Source organism: Leptonychotes weddellii, chromosome 13 (assembly GCF_054177405.1).
Source record: "Leptonychotes weddellii isolate Sample4059 chromosome 13, ASM5417740v2, whole genome shotgun sequence".
NCBI classification, from domain to species: domain Eukaryota; kingdom Metazoa; phylum Chordata; class Mammalia; order Carnivora; family Phocidae; genus Leptonychotes; species Leptonychotes weddellii.
This window is the reverse complement of record NC_138381.1, coordinates 55,960,830-55,985,866: the sequence shown is the minus strand read 5'-3', so window position 1 is coordinate 55,985,866 and position 25,037 is coordinate 55,960,830. Positions and strand designations below refer to the sequence as shown.

General features: G+C 43.0%; 1 protein-coding gene across 1 annotated transcript in view; it reads right to left on the bottom strand.

Moving 5' to 3' along the window:
* Positions 1 to 24,647, bottom strand: part of PIEZO2 (piezo type mechanosensitive ion channel component 2) — a 330,637-nt gene extending 305,990 nt beyond the window's left edge. The window contains exon 1 of the mRNA XM_081802552.1: positions 23,577 to 24,647. Within this exon, the coding sequence (XP_081658678.1) occupies positions 23,577 to 23,640 (64 nt within the window). The 5' untranslated portion in view covers positions 23,641 to 24,647. The remainder of the gene's footprint in view (positions 1 to 23,576) is intronic.
* Positions 24,648 to 25,037: the final 390 nt, after the last annotated feature.

Here is a 25,037-nt window from a genome sequence, read left to right as displayed (position 1 = left end):
ACAAGCGTGCATACATAGGTAAGTACACAAGTACAGCAGGTCCTCTATCTGCCAGGCAGCCTGAGCTCTGGAGTAGGGGATGGGTGAAGACTGGAGTGAAAAAGAAAACCACAGTCCCTGTCCCTCTTGAGCTTATAATGCAAAACGCATATGAACGTTTTATAAATTGCAAAGTGTTAGATAAAGACATTGATATTTGGTCAACAGCACTGTTACAGCACTTGCAATGATGAATGCGCCAATTCAACAATTTTAAAATCCAACGTTTGCCATTATCTCAAGATACTTGAGGAAGGAAATAAGTCATTCCTATCACATATACAACTAGATCACTCTGTTTACTGACACAACTCATGTTGAGTGCTAGAAGACCAGCACACTTCATTAAACTGTTGCATTGTTTCCTCCTCATATCTGAGGAAACCGAGACACACTGCGTTCTAAATAAAGGATTACCCTTCAGGGAAGAGCCTGGTTTTATGAAGCCCCGTTGTAACCACAAGGAAAGAAAGAAAGAAACTTCAAAGCCGGGATTAAGCAGCTCTATGCCAAAAAAAGAGACCCTAGCCCAAGACTGGAGAACCTTCTAGCCCTGGCTGACAGTAACTTTGGATCCTCTTTTTGAGCAGTGCCAGTTTTTCCGGAGAGTTTAGATGTCTGTGTCCGCACTGGTTCTTCATCGGTTTGGCTGCATGAAGTGGCCAGGCATGTCCAGGATAAGGGATGACAAGTTCCCCCAAGGCAACTACGTATAAAGTAATTCACATCTACTACTGCACGGATTTCCAGTGCAATTCTGGTAGGCAACTTTAGAGGGAAGATAACAGCCTACCTACCAGAAGATGGACAAATAAGAAGTCAGAATGGTTTTATGCATGGAGTGTTGTCCCCACCCCAAATCAAAGAATGTGTAACTCTAGTGACTTCCCCAAATATGTCGGCTTACCCCTGGATCTGCCTTACAGGAAGAACAGCTGGGCAGCCAAGCCCTGCCAACATCAGGGGCGGCTGGGAGACCCCATCACCTCGTCTCTGCCCATGCCCACCTAAGGCCTATGGAAAGGTAAAACTCCACACTTGAGATTTGCTCTTTGGTTTAAAGTCTCTGTCCCCTGCTTTAAATATTCCCAGAAGTCTCGACGCATTCTTTTCAGCCACAGTTTTATCACATCATTTTCTGAAAGTGAGTTTTGGCAGTGAGGGGAGGTCTCTTTTTAGCCAGGCATTACTTTCCCTCCATTCTCTGTTCTCCTTGGCCTTTGACTCGTTCTAGGACTCATCTCACTGGGCTGCACTGGACCGTGAGCTCCCAGATGACAAGTCCTTTGACTTTTTCATATTCATGTCCCCCTAGCCTTATTAAAGTGCTACCATTCACACACCAGGAACTCCTTTTCTTACCTTTGGTTGAGTTTCTTATTTACCATCCACCATCATTCAAAATATTTAGTGGCATAATTGAATGGACACCATTAGCCATTTCCCATTCTGAGTAGTACAGCAAATCTGGGCTACCCAAAGTTTACGGAGAATCTCAAAGGCAGGTACCATGCCTTATACATTTTTCTATATTCACAGAATCCAGCCATATTGGTTGACCAATAAATGACTATTGAATGAATCAATGAAAGATCAACATCATCATAATTATATTTGTTGAATGCTTACGATATGCCAGATACTATGCTAGTAACACTTTAAATACATTATTTTCTTTATTTCCAAGTTACCTATGAGATAAATACTATTATTATCTCCATTTTACGGATGAGGAAACTGAGACGCAAATGAATGAAGGAACAAATGAACATGATGACAGCACTCCACTGTCTTTGTATAAACTTTAACGTAACTTATTGAATTGTGTGCTCACTGGAAGCAAGGCCCTATTCAAGATGCTGAAATCAGAGCATCTGGGGGAAAATCAGAGGTGGTGGGAGGCATATAAAGCATACCTTAGAGATACTGCTGTTTCAGTTGCAGGCCACTGCAATAAATCAAGTCAAATGAATTTCCTGGTTTCCCAGCACATATAAAAGTTATGTTTATACTAAACTGTAGTCTAATAAGTGTGCAATACCATTATGTCTTAAAAAGTAACATTCATACTTTAATTAAAAAATACCTCATTGTGAAAAAAAATGCTAACCATCATGTGAGCTTTCAGCAGGTCATAATCTTTTTGCTGGGGGAAGGTCTTACCTTGATGTTGATGGCTGCTGACTGTGGATCAGGGTGGCCACGTCAACTGACTCTCCCTTTCACAAATAATTTCTCTGTAGCATGAGATGTTGTTTGGTAGCATCTTACTCAGAGTAAAACTTCTTTCAGAATTGGAGTCAATCCTCTCAAACCCTGCTGCTGCTTTTATCTACTAAGTTTATGGACTATTCTAACTCCTTTGTTGTCATTTCAACAAGCTTCACCAGGAGTAGATTCCATCTCAAGAAACCACTTTCTTTGCTCATCTGTAAGAAGCAGCTCCTCATCCATCCAAGTTTTATCATGAGATTGCTGCAATTCAGTCACATCTTCAGCCTCTACTTCTAATTCTAGTTTTCTTGCTGTTTCCACCACATCTGTAGTTACTTCCTTCCCAGAAGTCCTGAACCCCTCAAGGTCATCCACGAGGGTTGAAACTGACTTCTTCCAACCTTTTTTAATGTTGCTAGTTTGACTTCTTCCCATGAACCATGAATGTTCTTAATGGCATTTAGAATGGTGAATCCTTTCCAGAAGGTTTTTCATTTACTTTGCCCAGATGTAGCAGATGACTCACGATGTTTGGTAGCTATAGCCTTACAAAATGTATTTCCTAAATAATAAGGCTTGAAAGTCAAAATTATTCCAAGATCCATGGGTTGCAGAATGGAAATTGTGTTTGCAGGCATGAAAACAATATTAATCTCGTACATCTCCATCAGAGTTCTTGGGTGACCAGGTGCTTTGTCAATAAGCAGTAATACTGTGAAAGGAATCTTTTTTTTAAGCAGTAGGTTTCAACAGTGGGCTTGAAATATTCAGTAAATGATGTTGTAAACAGATGTGCTGTCATCCAGGTTTTGTTGTTCTACTTACAGAGCACAGGTAGAGTAGATTTAGCATAATTCTTAAGGGTCCTAGGATTTTCAGAATGGTAAAAGAGCTCTGGCTTCAGCTTAAAGTCACCAGCTGCATTAGCAACGAACGAGAGAGTCACCCTGTCCTTTGAAGCTTTGTAGGCAGGCATTGACTTCTCCTCCCTAGCTATGAAGGTCTTAGATGGCATCTTCTTCTAATATAAGGCTGTTTTGTCTACATCAAAAGTGTTTAATGTAGCCACCCTCTTGAACTATCTCAGCTAGACTTTCTGGATCACTTGCTGCAGCTTCTACATCAGCACTTGCTTCTCATCTTGCACTTTTACATCAGCTTCTTTCCTTAAACCTCACAGACCACCCTCTGGCAGCTTCCAACTTTTCTTCTGCAGCTTCCTCACCTCTCTCAGCCTTCACAGAATTGAAGAGACTTAGGGCCTGGCTCTGGATTAGGCTTTGGCTCAAGGGCTGGTTTGATCTTCTATCCAGACCACTCAAACTTTCTCCATATCAGCAATAAGGCTCTTTTACTTTCTTATCATTATTGTGTTCACTGGAGTAGTACTTTGAATTTCTTTAAGAACTTTTCCTTTGCATTCACAAGTTGGCTAAGTGTTTGGCCCAAGTAGCCTCGCTTTTTGACCTATCTCAATTTTTGACATGCCTTCCTTACTGAGCTTAATCATTTCTAGCTTTTGATTTAAAGTGAGAGACATGCAACTCTTCCTTTCACTTGAACGCTTAGAGGCCCCTGTAGGGTTGTTAATTGGCCTAATGTCAGTATTGTTTTGTCTCAGGGAATAGGGATGCCCAAGGAGAGGGAGAGAGATGGGGAATGATCAGTCACTGGAGCAGTCAGAACACACACAATATTTATTGATTAAATTTGCAATCTTATATGTGCACGGTTCATGGCGCCCCAAAACAATTACAATGGTAACGTCAAAGGTCATGATCACAGATCACCTTAACAAATATATGGACTAATATATAATACATATATATATGTACTATATATATATAATATATAAATATATAAACTAATGGAAAAGTTTTACATATTGTGAGAATTACCACATGTGACACAGAGACACAAAGTGAGCAAATGCTGTTGGAAAAATGGCGCCAACAGATTTGCTGGATGTAGGCTTGCCACAGACTTTAAATCTGTAAAAAACGCAGTGTCCGTGAAGCACAATAAAGGGAAGCACAATTAAAGGAGGTCTGCCTGGAATCATAAAGAAACTTACTAACAGGAAAGGAATGGGAGAGTAATAAGCTCTGTGGAGACCCTCCCAGCAGTGTGGCAGGGCCAGTGCCTGAGGGCTGGGCATCAGGTGGTATGGAAAGATGTCCCTAAGAAGTGCCAGTCACACTAAGGCCTAGCGGAAGCTGCTCCTTAGAGCAAACAGCAAAGGCAAAGACCCTAAAACAAAACAAAACAAAACAAAAGCTGTATCTGAGTTTTGCAAACAATTCCAGGGTGGTCAGAGGTGCAGGAACCATGGGCTTTATAGGCCAAGATGGGGGATTCAGTGTTTGTTTTTTAAGTGCAATGAGATAGCACTAGAGGTCTCACAGTGGAGGGAAGATATCTCACTGACTTAAATGTAAAAGATCAGTGTGACTGGCGTGTGGAGAAGGGGCTGCGTATAGAGGTAGGCAACACAGGGAGACCCTCAGGGGGGTCTCAGTCCAGAGAGGACAAGAGGGATGCTGAAAGAAGTGGTCCGGCTGATTGTAACCCCTTGCTGCTTTTTCACTCTGGCACAGCTAGGCCTGGAAATGTGTACAGGCTGCTCATTTGCAGGTCTTCTACAACAGCTGGAATATCTAATTTCTCAAATGGTTTCTCTCCTTTTGATGGCTTTGCTTTTAAAATAAACCATGGTACAAACATAAGTCAACAATTATATATAAGAAAAGAACAATCACATTTATTCCATCCTATAGTCGGTTTGAGGGGGACCACCAGTCAGGGTTGGCTTCCTGCCCATGCCTAAAAGGAAATTGGAGGTCTTCTGAAAGGCCCCCTCATCCCAACGCCTTCATTGGTCTACCAGTTAGTCCAAAGTTCCTACAGAACTTTCCAATATGTGCTTCCCAGGGCACTGGGGCCAAGGGAAACAAGTAAGGTTCTGTGGTCAAATAGGTTTGGGAAACTGCATGTTATACCAAATTCCTAGACATTCATCATTTGCATTAGATACCAAGTTCTGAACAGTGTCACCATAAAGAACATTTACATTTATATTTAGCCCTGTGTTTCTCAAAAATATCTAATTACAAAACTCTTAGTATCTCACGACCATAAAATGCTGGATTAAGATATTGAACGTTTATATAAAATGAAAATATTTTCCGACAGGAATTACATCATAAAATTCAAAAAGCCCCATGGGAAAGAAAGAGCAGTAGATGATTTACTGAGCATCATTCTCTCGGAGGCACAAAGTCACCCCTGAAATGGCTGGGGCAGCATTTTCCACTCTCTCTTTCTGTGAACAACTGAGTCACACGCCCCCAGTGCTGGGACAGACAGCCAAATGCCGTATTCTACTCCCTGGGTTCAAAACCAGACCTGGCTAGGATCACAGAGTGAGTGACAGTCCAGCTGGTCTACCAAACCCGCGGAAACACACTGCCAAGGGCACCTTCACCCCTGCAGTTAAACCCTATCCCGTGCCTTCAGAAACAGCCAGGGAGAACAACAGACCTGGAATCTTTGGAATCTTTGTTCTACTTTAATATAAAGTCTGTGACTTTGGGAAAATCACTGGGACTATCTACAACACAGTGTTTTCACCTATAAAGTAAGACTTAATGCATACTGTGGAGCGTTTTAAGAATGAATAAGGAGTGGGTGCCTGGGTGGCTCAGATGGTTAAGCATCTGCCTTCGGCTCAGGTCATGATCCCAGGGTCCTGGGATCGAGTCCCACATCGGGCTCCCCGCTCAGCGGGGAGCCTGCTTCTCCCTCTGACCCTCTCCCCTCTCATGCTGTTTCTCTCTTGCTCACTCTCTAAAAAATAAATAAAATCTTTAAAAAAAAAAAAGAATGAATAAGGAGTGATATATGCAAAATACCTGGGACCCAGGACCAGCTGGTTTCTCCTTTAGCTCATTTTTTTCTTTTGCATTCCTCACAGTCACATGCATAAAACACTTATTAAATTTTATTAAAAGATCAAATAAATCAACTATTCCAAACCTTTTTTCATTTTTTCTTTTTTCATACCTAAAGTTTTCCATAGCAAAGGCATATAATAAATTCAATATGTAAAACATCGAGGTTTATATTTTTAAGATTTTATTTATTTGAGAGAGAGTGAGAACAAGGGAGAGCACAAGCTGGGGGAGAGGAAGAGGCACACTCCCCGCTGAGCAGGGAGCCCGACATGGGGCTTGATCCCAGGACCCTGGGATCATGACCCGAGCTGAAGACAGACACTTAACCGACTAAGCCACCCTGGTGCCCCGCATATTGAGGCTTAAAATATGCCAGGCACTTCTAAATTTAATTCTCTGAGCAACTCTATGAGATAGGTCTTATAATTATTTCCATTTTATACATGGGAAAACTGAGGTGCAGAGAGTTCAGTAGCTTGCCCTATGTCACTCAGATCCCATGTTGCAGAGGTGGGATCAGACCAGGACAGGCTGGCTTCATACCAGATGCTCAGCTACCATTGACCTGGTGACTATTTAACTCTGTGTAGTGACTTTCTATGACAGAGTGTAAAATTGATGGTAAGGTGGAAAAATTAGGCAAACAAAGTAGAATGTGAGAAGCACTTTATTTTTTTAAGTAGAATCAAGGCCTGCCTTGATTTGACCCACTCTAGAATGGGTCAGATTAATAGCTGTGACTATATGAAAATATGCAAGATTTTTGCAAAGGTGTTTGAATTCCCCAATTGTGTCAATTAATTGTAATAAGTAAGGCATCAGTTCTGAGGTAACAAATTATTGTTTGCCACACTGATAAAATATCAAAGCCTGACTTCATTTATTTGCTCATTCCTTTCTCACATAGGGGTGAAATTTCTCACATAGAGAAATTGGCTAACATCTGATGTGTAACATATACAAACAGATTAACATTAACATTAACAGATTCAGAACAACTCTGCACTTTCTGAGTCTTTCTGTTGATTTTTAAGCTTTTATTTGAATTCCAGTTAGTTAACATACAGTGTTGTATTAGTTTCAGGTGGACAATATAGTGATTCAACACTTCCATATGCTCATCACAACACGTGCGCTCCTCAGTTCCCCCTCCCCTTTGGTAACCATCGGTTTGTTCTCTATAATTAAGAGTCTGTTTCCCAGTTTGCCTCTTTTCTATCTCTTATTTCTTCCCTTTGCTTGTTTGTTTTGTTTCTTAAATGCCACATATGAGTGAAATCATATGGTATTTATCTTTCTCTGACTGACTTATTTCGCTTAGCATTATACTCTTTAGTTCCATCCACATTATTACAAATGGCAAGATTTCACTCTTTTTTTATGAGTAATATTCCATTGCATGTGTGTGCGTGCACATGCACATCACATCTTCTTCATCCATTCATCAGTCGATGGACACTTGGGTTGCTTCCATCTCTTACCTATTGTAAATAATGCTGCAATAAACATGGGGTGCATGTAACATTTTGAATTAGTGTTCTTGTATTCTTTGGGTAAATACCCAGTAGTGTGATTGTTGGATCATAAGGTAGTTCTATTTTTAACTTTCTGAAGAGCCTCCATACTGTTTTCCACAGTGGCTGCATCACTTTGCATTCCCACCAACAGTGCATGAGAATTCCTTTTTCTCCACATCCTCACCAATACCTGTTGTTTCTTGTATTGTTGACTTTAGTGTTCTGACAGGTGGGTTTCCACTGATTCTAATATATCACAGGAGATCTGTAAGGAGGCTTATGATGCCTTAACATCTCTTCCTGGAAATTAACAGGATCTGACATTTGTAGTGTACCTGCGAGCTCCACCCTGGAATTCCCTATAAGATTGTATAAGACACCTAGTAGAAATGCAAATGTAGCTTCAAACTTTGGGTCAATTATATTAAAATTTCATAAAACTCTGTCTGACTATATTGGGAGCTAAGCTGAAATAGCACAGCCCACTGCCCTAAGTACTAGAAATCCATGTGACACATAATGAAAATGTCTTCTTAGCAGGAGTTTTGACATTATCGAAATTCTTGGCACCCTCATGGTATTTAAAATATCCCCAACAGGTGTACCTGGGTGGCTCAGTCAGTTAAGCATCCGACTCTTGATTTTGGCTCAGGTCCTGATCTCAGTCCTGTGGTCAAGCCCCACGTTGGGCTCCCAGCTCAATGCAGAGTCTACTTGAAATTCTCTCTCTCCCTCTGCCCCTCCCCCCGCTCATACGTACATGCTCTCTCTTGTTCTCTCTCTCTCTCTCAAATAAATAAATAAATTTTTAAAAAATTTTATTCTCGGACCATAAGATTGCATAAGATTAAATAATTTAACACAAAAAATATTTATTTATTCTCCTTAATGTCTTTCATTTATTACAAAAATTATTAATTTTTATATTACAGATAAGCACAGAGAACCACATTTGTATTATGTCTTCAAAGTTTTTCTTTAAATTGTGCAAAACGTGATAGCCTTTGCTACCGTTTTAGATTCTCAATATTTGGCTCACCTAACAACTATCATAAAATCATTCATTCTTAAATGATTCTTAAAATATGTCTAAATCAGAAATCTATAATTATTAAATCCATCCAACTACAAAAGCCATCCTTAAAGGAATCCTTTAAAAAATACTCTTGGTAGATTAATTTGACACCTAACATACTCGATTTGAAGCAGGCTCTACAGGCAAAGGAAATTATCCAATTCCACTCAGATTTTTGTAAAATCACCTGTTATCACTTAAACCTCATATTGGGAACACATTCACTCAATTTGAATATCCTAGGAATTACAATTAGGGAAAATTAAGATATCCAAAACTTAAAATATAAGACATTTTACACCTATTAAGTTCAGTGTCTGAAATAACAATAAGAAAAAAAATCAAGAAATAAACTCAAGTATTAAATATACTTGATATACCGATATAGTATACTGATACCTTATAAGACTTGAAAATAAGTTTTACTGCCTTAACATAGCGAGCCTGCGACAAGTCACAGTTGGATAACCTTCATCACTGTCTATCACCATTTAAGATGGATCCACCTCAGTTCCTACCCTTTGCAGATTTTACTAAAGAATTATAACTGAATTGCAGGCACCATGAGCTCCACAGAATTCACTTTACCATCCCATTGGAAGCAGACCTGGTCTTCTTTTCTCCTCACCAGTCACTGAATTCCCATCCTCAGAAATGCCCTCCTTTTGGTAACAGCTTTTTGCCTACTTGACATCAGGTGCCCCTGAGGGGCAAACACACGCAGTCAATAAAACTTTCTCTTGATGCCTGACCAATTCACAAGGCTCTGAACCAGAGGAATGAAGGCCATGATATTCAGGGTCCAGTGTTCAGAAGACAGGTGGGTAGGGAGAGACCCAGGCACATGGAAGAGAGAGGAAGAGAAACAACAGAGCATTCGGGCTAATTAGCCCTTCATTTGTCAGCACTGTGCTAGGCGCTTGACTTACATCCTTTCATTTACTCCTTACTAGTATTTTTGAGATACATGGGATGTCTGTCTGCCATTTTCCAGGCTGGGAAACTGAGGCTCAGAGAAGCTATACAACTTCAACTTGTCTTCATCTTACCACTAATGAGGAGTTAAGCAAAAGTTTGACTCCTTGTCTGATGAACCCCACAGCCCAGGTTCCTCCCTCATCTGTCACACTGCTGGAAAATTTCTGGAAGCCCATGGAGGAAGGCAGAGGGAAGAGAAGGTGAGGAAATAGTTATTACTGAAGGCAGGCAAGCTCAGCAGGAAGAGGGCAGCTTGTCTGGGCAGGGTCCATTTTTGCCTAGGACAGCTCTAAGTGGAAACCTTGTGACTCTGAGAGTCTATAAACTTTAAAACTCTACTTGATGAGAGATGGCCATACTTTGTGTTTATATAGCCACATGTCAGACCAATCTCTATGACACTCTAGAGATAAATGGTGAGAGTGAAAGAAAACATGTTTGTCCTGGACTCGTGGAAGGAAGACTATCAAGAAGACAAGAGCTGAAGTGCTCAATGAACGGCATGTTCACAAAGCAACTGCAATTTAATTAGTTTTGATAGAAATACACAAGAATGAGTGTACCCATGACAAAGGCCTTTCATGAACACCTAATAGCTTACTGCCACCATGGAAACAGGCACCCCAGGAGCTCAGATACCTCCTGCTGCAGGCAGTGGGGGGTGGTGCACAGCAATCTAGTGAGGACTACAGCCTGGGGTCAGCACTGAGCTACGAACACCACGGATGACCTGTAAACCTCTCTTATATTTATCCCTCCATGTTTTTTAATGTTTAAGGAGAAAGAATAAAGTAGGTGACCAAAAAAAAAAAACCTTTCCTTACATTTTCTTTGAGAATTGAGATGAAGTGCCAGTAATTGAGCCAGAAATCTATTGGTGGGAGGGTCTAAATGGTAATAGTTAGAGAACTTTAAAAATGAGATTTTAAAAAATTGTCAAATTCCTCTTGGGCAATTGCCAAAAAAGAAACCTAGAAAGCAATAAAGTCAAAAGCGATAGAGAGAGGTGAGTCAGCAAAAAAACCAGCCGTGAGTTTTCTTTGACATTGGAGTAAACAAAAGCCAATGCTATTTTAAGACAGGAAAGACTGGGCACATTATGAAACAGTCTTGGATTACTGTATTATTTGGATGCATTCTGGGAAATGTATAATGGGCGAAGGGCAAGAAAAATTGGCCAGAATCAGAATAAAAAATAATGAAAGAAAGTCATCAAGGACTATTAAAATCACATTTCAAATATGTTCTTTTTAAGAAACTGCATTATATGCATATTCAAATTTATGAACTATGATTATAGTGTGGCTTATACTTGCAAAGATATTCTAAAGGCAGTTTGAGTAGCACACTGTCCCTCTCTGGTAGACCAGCACTACATTTAATTTTTTTTAACTTTAAAAAACTTTTATTTTAAAATAATTTTGGGTTTACATAAGAGTTGCAAAATTAACTCAGAAAGTTCCCATGATTACTTCACCCAGCTTCCCAACATCCTGCATAACCTCAGTATAATTCTCAAAATTGAGAATTAAGTTTAGTATAATATTCTTAACTAAACTGTCGATTTTATTTGGATTTCACCAGTTTACCACTAATATACTTCTTCCATTCCAGGGACCCAATCCAGGATGCCACAATGCATCTAGTTTCCTGTCCTCTTTGTGTTTTCCAATCTGTCAAAGTTCCTTAGTCTCTCCTGTCTTTCATGATTGTGATATTTTTTAATAGCCAGCACTACATTTAAAATGTACTTTCTGGGGCTAGATCTAATATACAAATCGGAGTATTGGAACAGATAACTGATCAGTGTCATAAGGATAATACCTGAGATTTGTTCCCTTCTAGGTAGCAACTTTGTGTGGTCACCCTTATTCTAAAAATAATTGCTCAAAATATTTTGATATCCAATTTAACAAATGCCTTGAGGGCCTGTGCCATATCCCTTCTGATTAACCTCTATGGTGGGAAATTGTTGCATGTCAAGGGTGGTTTTAGCGTTTGCAAATAGCCCAAGGTGTGCATGAGGTGGGGGGTGTTGACCAAGGCCAAAGTGGGGCAGAGTACTGTACAACCCTTTGGCAATGCAACAGCAAGAAGGGGACGCCTTGAAAATTATTGCTAAAGAGGTTTGTGGTCATTAACAATAAATTCCAGGGAGCTGGAGGTTTCTGGAAAATACTGGCTCCCCAGGAACAAACCCCATTTTATGACTCTCCATCTTCCCGTAGCCTTGTAATCTGACCTTTAACTGTCTCTCCTGCCTCAGGATGACCTACCAGTGGCAGAGTGCTACAGCGGGGTGTCAAGCCTGGCTCCAGCTAGGAAGGCTTCATTACTTATCAGCTGTAGTGACTTCAGACCCCAAAGCCAACAAGAGTCAGGATTCCCCTGGCCAAGCTAATTCAAAAGACTTTTAAAACCATAAGTCTCAAAAGACTGAAAGAGAAGAAGGAGTGGATAGAGGCTTTGAAGTGCCGGAAGCTCACACCCCACAGTATCCCTGCAGCCAGGAGAGAGCAGGGCCAAATAGGGGAGCCCCCACCCCCCACGCAGGCTAGGACTCTTATCCACACACATCTGTAGTTTTTGTGCCCCTCCTATGTCCTCATCTGCATAACAGAATGGCCCAGCTAAAATCTCATGAGGTCTGCAATGTCACTGATATGCTACGTTTTGTGATAAATTCAACATTTGGCTCAAAATAAATCTTTTCCTGGTTCAAATGTTGTTTATATAATTCTAGGTCTCTACAATTTCATTTAGCTCCAAGTAATAACTCTGTGTGTTAGGTTTTCCTTATAGGCATGTCTGACCATAAACGACAGGTGGTAAAATTCCTTTAGTTCTGCAAAGCTACACACAGCAAATTCTAAACCAGATTTGACCACACATTTTTTGTTCTTTATTATCATCCCCGATGACGATGTGTGTGTGTGATTCTGTGTTGGGAGCAAGGGATGGAGACTCACTGAAATGTCAGGATCACAAAAACCTAAACTCTCCTTCATACCAACTGTTATGAAAAAACCCTCAAATACCTAACATGATACAAAATTATTTTCCTTTCCTTTCCTAACATTTCTTTGAGGTAAAGCATGAAATGATTTACGTATGATGACTATTAAGGGCCCAGAACAATTTAGATGTAAAAATTCTAGTGTGTTGATTAAGAAGCAATGCTTTACAGCCATATTTTCTAATATTGAAGAAAAAAAATTATGTGCAGAAATATTACTGTGAGGATCATGAAAATATTTCTCAGGCTTGAGCACCTCATATTCTAGATGATATAATTGAGGAATAGAGAGTTTCTGTGACTTGGCAAAGTCACATAGCTCATTATGAATAGGGTTGAGACTTATTGCTTACACTTTCAGACCAGAGCCCTTTCCAAAATACTTGCAGTGTAGATTCTCCAGCAGGGACACATCCTCCTGTGGCAATGCCAAAGCGGAATGCTGCTAGCAAGCAGGTACAGTCTGGGGAATGCAGAAGGAGAAAAGAAATGGCAGGGGCAGGAACCACTCAATGCTGCACAGATCTATAATTCATTTCTATGGAGCTCTGGTTCAAAATCATCAGCTTGTTAAGGTTCTACACTCCCTCCTTCCTGCACCTATGGCCAAAACTGCTAACCGAGCGGATTTGACCACAACAGAAAACAGATCAATTTGTGTGGTTCCAGGAGAGCTGAAAACATTTTAAAAAATCATATGCACTCCAAGGATGATGTTCCAGGCAATCTTTACCATTGTCAAATGCATTTCTCCTTCTCTAGTCACTGCAAAGCAAGTAAAATTTATTCATCCCCATGTTGATCAAATTCACATTTTGAAAGTCAGAGGGCATGTAAATTAGATGGTTATGAATTTTATATTCAAAGACAGAAAACCCAATGGCTAGAATATGCTAGACCTAACTGAATTTTCCCACTTCTGAGATATTCAAGAGAAAATGTTTAGCCCATGAATTCCTTAATTAATCAATTAGCAAATATTTCTTCAGTATTCACTGGATATTGTAGCCCTCGCTAGACAGCTGAAGTGTAATGACTGGACACAACTCTGCAGCCAAAAAAACATCTAATTCAAAAGACATATATATTTTAAAATACCTACTATGTGTTAGGCGATAAGTGAGTGGTAAGGAGATCAAGAAGGATTACAGAGGGTCCCTGAACTTGCAGATACATAGAAGAGAACAATCATAAAACTAAGTACAAAATTCTGTGATAATATGAACCAAGTGTCAGGTGAACACAGAGGGAACACTAAATTCTGCCTCGGAAGGAGAATTAAAGAAGGGGAAAAGATGTCACATTGTTCCAAAGGTAACAATAAACAATGGTGCCTTCCAGCATATATGATGGGAGAATGGGGAGAGGGGCCGTGGGGGTCCAGACAGACAGTACTCAACTTCCAACAGGTCTCATTCCAAAGCTTCTTTGGAAGTTGATTGGAATTCCAAATCATCTGCCCATTGAAACTATGCTGCTCTTGATGAGCAGGTCCTCAAACTAGCCTTTGACTAATAGCAATGCCTAATTTCTTTCTGTATCACTGTAACAGTGAACCATATTCCCCATTGTTAGCTGAGCTCATTACACCAAACTAAAGATATTTCCCAGATTTCCTTGCAGTTAGGTTGGTAAATAATATTATTAAACTTAAGCTAATGGGATGTGAACAGAAGCGATTCATGCAACTTCTAGGTTGTGTCCTTAGAGGGTGAGGAAGAAGTGTCCCTTCTGTGTTTACTTCCTCCATCCTTCAGCTTGATGTAAACATGGGAACAGATTACCTTCAACCACAGGATGACTGCAACACCTGCAAGGTAGCAAAGCAATGGTGGCTTACCCAGGTAACATCATAGATCATAGTTAACGTACCAGCTTTGAATCACCTACATCTTGACTATCATGTGAGAATTATAAAGTTTATCTTATCTAAGCCTCGTTAGCCTGAGAAACCTGTATTTTAAAAAGGACTTGCAAAGAATAGAATTGTCTTTGAGTGAAACTGGCTAAAAGGGTCATCTGTCGACTGGAGAAAAGAATCTCCTTGCTCCCAGGAGAGGAATACAAACTTCCTGGGCTGATAACCAAGCACTGGATGGAATGTAGAATGACAACAGTGGTTTGTCTGATTTGACTGGGGTGAAGCTGGAATGTAACTGATGCTGACAAAAGCTCCATGTTCTGTAGAATCAATTCTGGAGAGCTTTGTGCAGGGGAAGTCACACCTGGCTCAGCACATGGGAAGGATGGAAAGAGGCCAAGAGGCCAAGATGGAGGTTTGAGGTTCTCTAACACTACAGGACCCACAGGATATGAAACCAAGACAATCCTCTGTTGACTGAGATGAAAGAGTGAAGACAAACAGAGGAACATCTATGAACAAGATACTTGATTTGCAAAGCCCTTGCACCTGAGGGTCAATGGCACCAACAGTATCATTGTAAATGTGCAGGTCAAAGAGAGGAGGGAAATCTTGCACTGAGCTCACAAGAGCTGGCTGCAGGAGAAAGATAAAAAGCTTGGTGTTGACCAAACCAAGTCTAAAGGGAGGAGGAGGGGAGTGAGGTAGAGAGCTCAGAGTTGAAAAAAATACTTAAAGAAGAATCCATCTGAACTTGGGTAATAGAATAAATAACTCCTCAAGAGAGTAGTTAATGCACTAACAATGAAATTTTCAAAAAATAAATAAATTTCCAATAGCATCAAAAGCAATAAAATAGGAAGAAATTTAACAATAAAATACTAAGAAGATGAAAGATATCTATGCTGAAAATGACGAGATATTGATGAAAGAAATTGAAGGTGACACAAATAAATGGAATGATATCCCATGTTCATGGATTGGAAGAATTAATATTGTTAAAATGTCAATACCACCAAGAGCCATCTATAGATTCAATGCAATCCTTATCAAGATTCCAATAGCATTGTTTACAGAAGTAGATAAAACACTCCTAAAGTTTATATGAAACCACAAAAGATCCTGAATAGCCAAAGAAATCTTGAGAAAGAACAAAGCAGGAGGCATCACGCTTCTTGATTTCAAGTTATACAATAAAGCTATAGTCATAAAAACAGTACAGTATTGGCATAAAAATAGTCAAGCAGACAAACAGAACAGAATTGAGTGACCAGATATAAACCCAAACATATATAGTCAATTAATATTTGATAAGGGAGCCAAGAATTCTCAATGGAGAAAAGACAGTCTCTTTAATAAATGGTCCTGGAAAAACTGGATATGTGAAAGAATGAAATTGAACCCATATCTTATACCATTCATAGAAATTAACTCAAAATGACTGAAGACTAAAAGACAAGACCTGAAGCCATGAAATTTCTAGAAGAAAACCTAAGAACAAAGCTCCTTGACATGAGACTTGGTAATGAATTTTTGGATGTGACACCTAAAGCATAAGGAACAAAACCAAAAATAAACAAGTGGGACTACATCAAACTAAAAAGTTTTTGCACAGAAAAACACCAAAGTGAAATGACAACCATGGGGAAAATATTGCAAATATTGCAAACCTCATATCTAATAAGGGGTTAATATCCAAACTATATAAAGAACTCCTACAACTCAATAGCTAAAAAACCAAATAACCCAATTAAAAAATGGGCAAAGAACCTGGATAGATATTTTTCCAAAGAAGATACACAAAAGGCCAACAGGTACATGAAAAGATGCTCAACATCACTTATCATCAGGGAAATACAATTTAAAACTACAGTGAGATAGCATCTCACACCCATTAGAATAGCTGTCATCAAAAAGACGAGATAACAAATGCTGGCATGGATGTGAAGAAAAGAGAACCCTTGTGACTGTTGGTGGGATTGTAAAATGGTGTGGCCACCATGGAAAATAGTATGAAGGATCCTCAAAAAAATTAAAAATAGAACTACTATATTATCCAGCAATTCCACTTCTGGGAATATATCCAATGATAATGAAAACACTAACTCAGAAAAATATCTGAACCCCCATTTTCATAGCAGCTCTATTTACAATAGCAAAGACATGGGAACAACCTAAGTGTCTATCGATGGATGAATGTATAAAGAAACATACATATATACACACATACACACACAATGGAATATTATTCTGCCATTAAAAAATTAGGAAATCCTACCATTTGCAACAACATGGATGGACTGCAAGGGCACTATGCTAATTGAAATAAGTCAGATAGAGAAACACAAAATAAATACTGTATAATTTCACTTATATGTGTAATCTAAAAAAAAATGCAGGGGGTGGGAGAGGGAGGGGAATTAGAGGAAGCTGGTCAAAAGATACAACCTTTCAGTTATAAGATATTCAAGTACTAGGGATGTAATGGACAGCATGATGACTACAGCTAACCCTGCCATGTGAGATATAGCAAAGGTGTTAAGAGAAGAAATCTTTAGAGTTCCCATCACAAGAATTCATCTCCTTTGTTCTTTTCTTCTTTCCATTCATTTTATGGTATCTATATGAGAAGATAGATGTTAGCTGAACCTACTGTGGTGATCACATCACAATATATGTAAGTCAAGCCATCATGCTGCGCTCCTTTCATTTACACAGGGATGTATGTCAGTTATTTCTCAATAAAACTGGAAAATAAAAATAAAATAAAAAGAGAGAGTAAAGTCACCTTCACCCCCAGATGACTGGTGAAATTGCAACAGAAAGCTGGAACTAACCACACAGATAGATATAGCAGACCTATTCTTTTTTATAAAATGTATCCAAAATTTGGAATTCACATACCAAAAAGTTTAAATATGTCCATCCATAATATCCTCATTGAAGGTGGAATTGTACCTATAAGCACAGCAAATAATTCAAGAGTGGCAATCAGAAAACTTTACCATCCTGATATGATAAAACAAGGCAAACAAAAAATGTATATTCTACAAGAGACTTGAAATGCATTTTTAATTGTTATTATATATGTTTTTTTAAAAATCTACCAATAAATAGAAAAGATGTAAACATTTATGTTATTACTCTTAAATTTCAAAAATGATTTAGCTAAATGCTCCAGGCCCATTAGGATTACTGGATAGGTCACAGTTATGAAATTGTCAAAAATATCTGATGTGCTCTCTCCACAGATACTGAGTATGTATCTTTCTTGATCCTGCCATGTCCTGATGGGTCTGAAAGGCCAAGTGGAGGATCTGGTGAATGTGATAAGTCTCATATATGCTTATCAATTACAGCCAAATACTTTAAAAATGTTTTCCAATACAGCTTTGTGGTTAGCCTCAACTCAATGATATACTTGTTTTATTGTGTACACCTGATTCCATGTCCTCGAAACAATTGTTTAAATCTACAAATCTTACAAAATTTAATGTTTTACATTATACGCGTTGTATCATCATATTGTTCTCAATCAATTGCTCTTAAATATCCAGGTGTGCCTATACTATTCTAAGATCTCCTGAATATTTAGGGGAAAAGTTATAATATTATATACTGTTACTGTACAACTTCATATACAATTATAGTAGCATAGGAACTAAAAGGAAAATGCCTGTGTAAAAGCAGATAAATAAATAAAATCATATTCAATAAATACCATGAAATTGGTGGTTTAGTGTCAGAAAGTCAAAAGTAAGCAATGTCAGCATAGGTCTAAGGAGACCCTATTATTTAACCAGAAGAATGCAATTGTGCAGTAGAATATTGAGCAAAACTGGTGTGAAAAATCCTGATAATTAAAAATTCTCCCACAGGGCGCCTGGGTGGCTCAGTTGTTAAGCGTCTGCCTTTGGCTCTGGTCATAATCCCAGGGTCCTGGGATCGAGCCCCACATCGGGCTCCCTGCTCGGCGGGAAGCCCGCTTCTCCCTCTCCCACTCCCCTTGCTTGTGTTCCTGCTCTTGCTATCTCTCTCCCTGTCAAATAAATGAAATCTTAAAAAAAAAAAATTCTCCCACAACACACCCACGCCCACTTTCAATTGCGTAATTTGGCTGTAGGAAGGTACAGAGTTGCTTTCATGTGGATCCCACCTACTCATATCAGTATCTTTATGACCCATGTCACCACCTGTTAGTCTTAATTTCTACCAAGACATTCTTCAAGCATCCTGCTCTTCTGCTCATCTACACAAATGCAATAATAATACCTCCCACTTTGAGCACCTGCATAGTGTCAGGCATTATACAAGGTGTGGCTGGGCACACTATCGCACACCTGCCCAAGGAAGGAGGCATTAATAACTCCCTTTTACAGAAAGAAAAGAGAAACAAGCAAAAACAACTCTATGATCACATAGTAAAGGGCAGAGCCAGGATGTGAACGGAGATCTTTGAAATTGCCAAGTCACAACCTCTTTTCCCCCGAAGGTGAGGGCCAAAGCAGCCTGCTTATCGTCGACTATGAACAAGCATATATTCCCTGTAAAGCAATACGCCCACTGCCAAACCCACAGGCTGGACACATAGCTCCAGCTTCCACAACCCATGCAACAAAATGATCATGTCCATCTGTGTTTACAAAATTATTTTATTTTAGAACTAAACTACATATTTCTAATCCTTCCCACTATTACTTTTCTCCTTTCTGAAAATGATAAATAGTATCTACCTATATAAGACTGAGAAGGTGTAACAGAAAAGAAAGTAACTTTCAGCACTGTTAATGCATCCTTCAACAGCTGAAACCTCCTTCTTCTGAGAGCTATAGCAGGGCATCATCTATAATTCTTGGGGTGTATGTAAGTGTGATTTCGAAATGACACATGCCACATAGGGAGAAATATATTATGCTGTAGAGAAAAAATTATATTTAGATAGACACACCCATACATATTTCAAAAGCGACTCCATGGTTTTGCTCTAATTTTTATCCAATATCTCTAAAGGGAATTTTAGAAATTATTCCAGGTTTTGCACAATTACCCAAGTGTGATTTTTCTTCTCAGAGCACTAGTTGGTTGGTTGATTCTTTTTGTGTGCTCTATAGTCTCCTGGTCTGCTCTGTGCTCTCCTAAGCTCTGGTCACTGCAGTTAAGGGAAGCATAAAGTAGTGATGCCACCGTGGTTCTGCCCCTCCTGGACCAATCTGTTCTGTCCAAGCCAGCTCCCCTCCCCTGCCCTGAAAATGGTTAAACTGGCTCTTTAGGCAAGACATTAGGAAACTCCAAGGAGCACTAGGCAAAATGAATGAATGGGTCAAGTGCATGTGAATTAAAATGTACAAATCCGGTTCTGACCCATGAATAGACTCAAATCATAAAGATAGGGGGCACAGTACAATCACGTTAAAAGAAAAATGAGTGTAAAGTATTTTTAAAGTACTCAACAATGATCAGATGTTATAATTATTAGAGATTTCATAATATTATGGAAGCTTTTTTCTGGTGTTTTTTTTTTTTTCTCCATGCATCATTTGTAAGAAAAGAGTCAGAATGGCTACCCAAGTAATCATAAATAATTCTGGAAACCTTTAAAATTTTCAGTTTCTACTGAGGTAGGAAAATCTGTCACTGGATATTTATTTTGGATGGTAAACAACATATATATTATATTATATTATAATATATTATATATTATATTATGGTTTCTATTTTGCTTTTAATGCTCAAGAACCACGTAACACCTGCATAAAAGAGGCCTGATTTCACTTCTCACTTCTCCATAAACTTTTTTCTACAGGAAAAAAGAAAAACCTAAAGCATCAGTTTAAACAAAATGGCAGTTAATTTTAATATCTATCGTTAGGCAAAATGGCTAGAGCATACCTGTGCAGAAAAATTTCAACATCAATGTTAGAGAAATGTTTTGTTTTGTTTTTAAATACACAAGCTTCTACAAAGGCCTGGCTTTGAAGGTTGCCTTGCCCAGGTATAAAAATAGATGGCTAAAATGTAAAAATCGATTCTAATGGCAAATAGATCATTGCACTCTCCATGACCAGGATATTAGGGAAACCTGAATATTTGATTTAGTAGCACCCTGGGAGTAGGCAGACCTGAAAACCCTCCAATAACCTTGAAAATATCCACTTCTTGTTGAGAATTGAATGCCCCATCAGGCGACACCTACCCAGTCCCTTTTTGTCCCTACAAGTACAATGATTAGAAGGCATCTAGTCGCTGGGAAGTGGGTTGTCTTTCCTAAGCAGCAGCCAACAAGTGAGGGGGTACTCAGGGGATCAGCCCTCCGGTCTTCCCAGGAGTTCTCGCTCTCTTTCAGGCAGGGGAGGAGGTCTTAGGTCCGAGGTCCTTGTGCTTCACCTTCCCTTAGGTCGGCTTTCCACAAGGGTGGGGGAAGCAACAGGCTCCAGACCGAGCTGGGGGCCTCCACAGCACCCCCACCCACCCACCCACGCACCCACATACAGGTTAGCCTTCCTTCTGTTAGCCCAGAAGATGCGTGGGAATCCAGAAGCGTAAGCTGGAAAGGGAAGGCGGCCGAGGATCACCTGGGCCGACTCCGGCTTTTCCTGGAGCTATGGAGCAGGACAAGGGGCGCGGGCGGGGGGCGGGGGGCCTAGCGTCTTGAGTCCCTGGAAGCAGTTCTCATTCCAGGAAGGTCAGGTCCCGAGGGCAAGCCACTGCGAGGGGCCCACCGGGCGCCGAGGAACAAGTCAGAGGGCGGAAGTCAGAGGCCGGGCGGTGCCGGGACCCGGTCCGCGGGCAGTGCTCCCCGCTCCGCCCTGCACCCCTGGGAGCCTCCGCGGAGGGCTGGAGTCGCGGCTGGCGCCTCGAGCCTCGGGGCGTGGGAGCTGGGAGTGCGGTGCGCCCCTGCCCCTCTGGAGGGCAGAGCTCAGAGCAGTCCCACTGATAGGACTTGGCGGTGTAGACCACCAGTGATTAGACAGAATGACATGGCCCGGGCCCCTGCAGCCGCGGAGCATCCCGTGCGGCCGAGCTGGCTTCCGCAAGGGCCGAAGCTCAGGGCGAGGTGGGTGGCCAACAGCGGGTAATCCCTGCTGTCACAACACTCAGCTCAGACTGGACTGAGCGGGCAGCAAGTAACCACCTGCCCAGTTCTTCCAACAGTCGCCGCGAGCTGCTACCCGGAGAGGAGGCGGGGAGGGGAAAAAGGCTGGGGTTGGGGAAGAAGTGGGGATGGTGAGGTGCGCACAGAGGAAGAGAGTGCCTTCTGACCCTCGTGCCACTCCCCAGGCCTCCTGCCCCGTCGGCATGGACAACCACAAATCGGCCTTCAGACTGAAAGCCCTTTGTTAACTCAGGCTTTGGCTTCCACTGGGCAAACAGTAAAGGAGCCAGGCACGGTGCCAGGTGCTTCAGATACTCAGACGATTCCCCAGACCGTATGTACGTAAGGCACCAGAGTATCCCGGCGCTCTTTTCCCCACAGCGCTCTCCCAGAGCCTTTTCCGTTTTGAAACTTAAGCAAACTGGCAGAGAGAGACGTCCACGTAAACTCCGTGGACGCTGCGATGCTCACCTCCATGCGCGGTTAAGGATGAAGATGCCTGCAAAATGGTCCTGCCTGGAAACTCAAATGGCCAAGAAAGACCAGCACGTGCGCCCCGAGCCCTCCAGCTGCCGAGGACCTTGTGTCTTCGCCAGGGACTATTTTCACTCTGAAAGCCTTCTCTGGTTTTCCGCGGAGGCTTCTGACACCTTAATACTCGACTACAAAATCCTCCCAAGTAGCTGGGATTAGACCCTCAGGAAACATTCTAGAGCCCCCCTATTACTTGCGCAAATAAAAACACTTAGCACAGGTGTGATCTTGAGTCCTCAACCTCTAGCAAACTGCAGAAAGGTGGCTTTTTCTGCGAAGGCCACGCTTTCTTTGTAAATGCAGCTGCTGCTTGGTAAAAGGTGTTCTGTTTTCTAGCTCTGGTGGGGGAAGCGAAAATTAAGGCGCTGTCAGTCATTCCTAGAAGTGGGATTCGGTGTAACAGGCACCTTCTATTAGAGGAGAAACTCAGAAACTCTCAATCCAGGCAGGATGCCAGTCTTTAGACCTGAGACCCAGTTGCTTTTAAAGCCCTGCCGACCCTGTAGAAATAGTGAGATCCTTTACTGGGAGTCCAAGAGGCTCCCTTCTGGCCTTCCCTTAACCCTCACCGGTCCCAGGGAGTCGCAGTCTGGCTCTCTAACCCTTTAAAGATTTGTAAGGGCGGACGCCTGGACGGCGGAACTGCGTCTTTGGTCCTCTAGGGCCCCAGCATCCAGCGCTTTTGTTGTAGGGGCTTTTGTGGAATAAAAGAAAGGAAGCAACGTGAGGGCACTGTTTCCCTGTACCTTCTAACTTCTTTTCTTTTTAGAATGGCCGGAGTCCTTCACTTCTTCCCTCACAGTTGCTGGGATACGGGGTGGGGGCGAAATGGCTTCGGTACCGTCTGGATACACCAGGTGCTGTGCGTCTGCGGACAGGGGCGCGGAGGGGACTCTGGTTTGACGCCGCACTATACCTGGGAAGGCAGTCTGCAACCGCCTTCCAGAAAGATTTGCATCCTTTGTGCACAAGTCAATACTCCACGAAAAGAAATTTCACGTGTAACTAAGTTCAACACAAGAGTCTTGAGCACATGCCAATCCTGGCCGCCAGAACCCTGGACGGTTCTGAGAGACCCCGGTCGTGCGCCCCAGCGCGGGAAGGGAGAGTGCCCCGCTGCGGCACTCGCGACAGCACGCGTCTGACTCCCCTGGTACAGGAACAGTGGCGCGGGCTTCCCCAACCGAGTTCCCGAGCACTAGAGCCCTTAACTTAGGTTTACTCGGAAGCCTGGCCCCCTCCCCAGGCGCCCCCTTTAGCCTCCCCAAGTAACGTCGGCGAGCGGACCACACTTACCTACTGCCAGGCAGATGGGGAGCAGCAGCCTGAAGATGAGCCCGCACACCACTTCCGAGGCCATCGCGTCGGTCCGGCGAGTCCAAGCAGAGGGGCGAATTTCGAGGGTCCCTAAGACTGGGGCGCCAGGTCCATGTCCACCTAGGGCCTCGGGCGGCGGGCGGCTCGCAGCCGACCTGGCATCGCCTCGCAGAGGGCCGCCGCGCTGTCCTCCCCGAGGGCGCGCTCCCCGGGCTGTGGGCCACCCCTCACCGGGCTCTCGCTCGCCCCTTGCAGGTCTCTCAGCCGCCCTTGGCCGGTCTCTCCGCGGCGCCTCGCTGGGCGCTCGGCCGCCCCTAACCAGGCTCTAGGTAGCCCCCTCGCCAAGCGCCCGACCCCCCCACGACCGGCCCATGAAGTGTGGAATCCCCAACCCGGTGGCGGCGGCCTCTTCAGTGGGTGGCCGGGGCCAGAGTCGTGGACTGGGGCACTCGGGGATGGTCCTGGGGGGCGGCGCGGCGAGGAAAAGGGGCAGCAAGGGCGTGTTGTCCTTTAGCCCGGCTCCTGGGGCGTCGCTCAGGGGCGGGAGGGGAGTTTTCTTCCCGGAACCCCCACTGGAGGTGAGAGCCAACGTGCCTCTGCTGCCCGGCGCCGGCCCCCTGCCCACGCAGGCTGCGGCGCGCCGCCCTCTGCCCGGACTCTCGGAGCTGCCCGAGGTCCCGAGCCGCACCGCGGCGGCTCCTCGAGCGGCGGCGCAGCTCAGCCTCTGCGCCCCCCAGCTTCGTGCCGGAGACACCCGGGTGGGAGCGGCCAGGCGCGCAGAACCATCCCCGACTGCACGGGGCTCGAGCTATCGGTCCGGGGGTGGCGCTGCGAGTCCCTCCCTCACTAGGAGGAATCGTGCGAGCGTGGGCAGAAATCGAGACGAAAGCACACAGCCAGTGGGTCCGGCTCCAATTCCCTCCTCCACGGCCTCAACTTAAAAAAAAAATAAAATGAAATGAAAACCAAACGGCGTCCAGATGCCAGCTCGCCCCCCGCCCGCCGCGGTGCAGCCTCGCCCAGGCGGCGCAGCCCCGGCTCCACTTCTCCACCTTCAATGAAACTTTCGAAGCCTCACTCGGGGACGGGCGTGCCCCCGAACCAATGGGACCGCGGCTCCGGAGCCGGCGCGCGGGGAGCCCGGCCCCGCGCTGCAGCTCGGGAGGCGGGCGCCGAGCACGGCCGCGGCGAGCGCGCCCCCACCCGCGGCGCCGGCGCGCAGGCAGAAGCGCGGCCTCTCCCGCGGGCGGGACCTTTAAGCGTTCTGTCGCCCGGGATCGGCGCCTTTCCACCGCTGCTGGCTCCAGCAGACCCTCAGCCCTGCTCTGTGCGGTCATTCTGCAGAACAGAAGCCATACATCCTTGCATCCTGTCCACAGGGAGTGCCCCTGAACTCACCCAAACCCAGAGAATCGTTGGGTGCGCCAGGAAAACTGCACA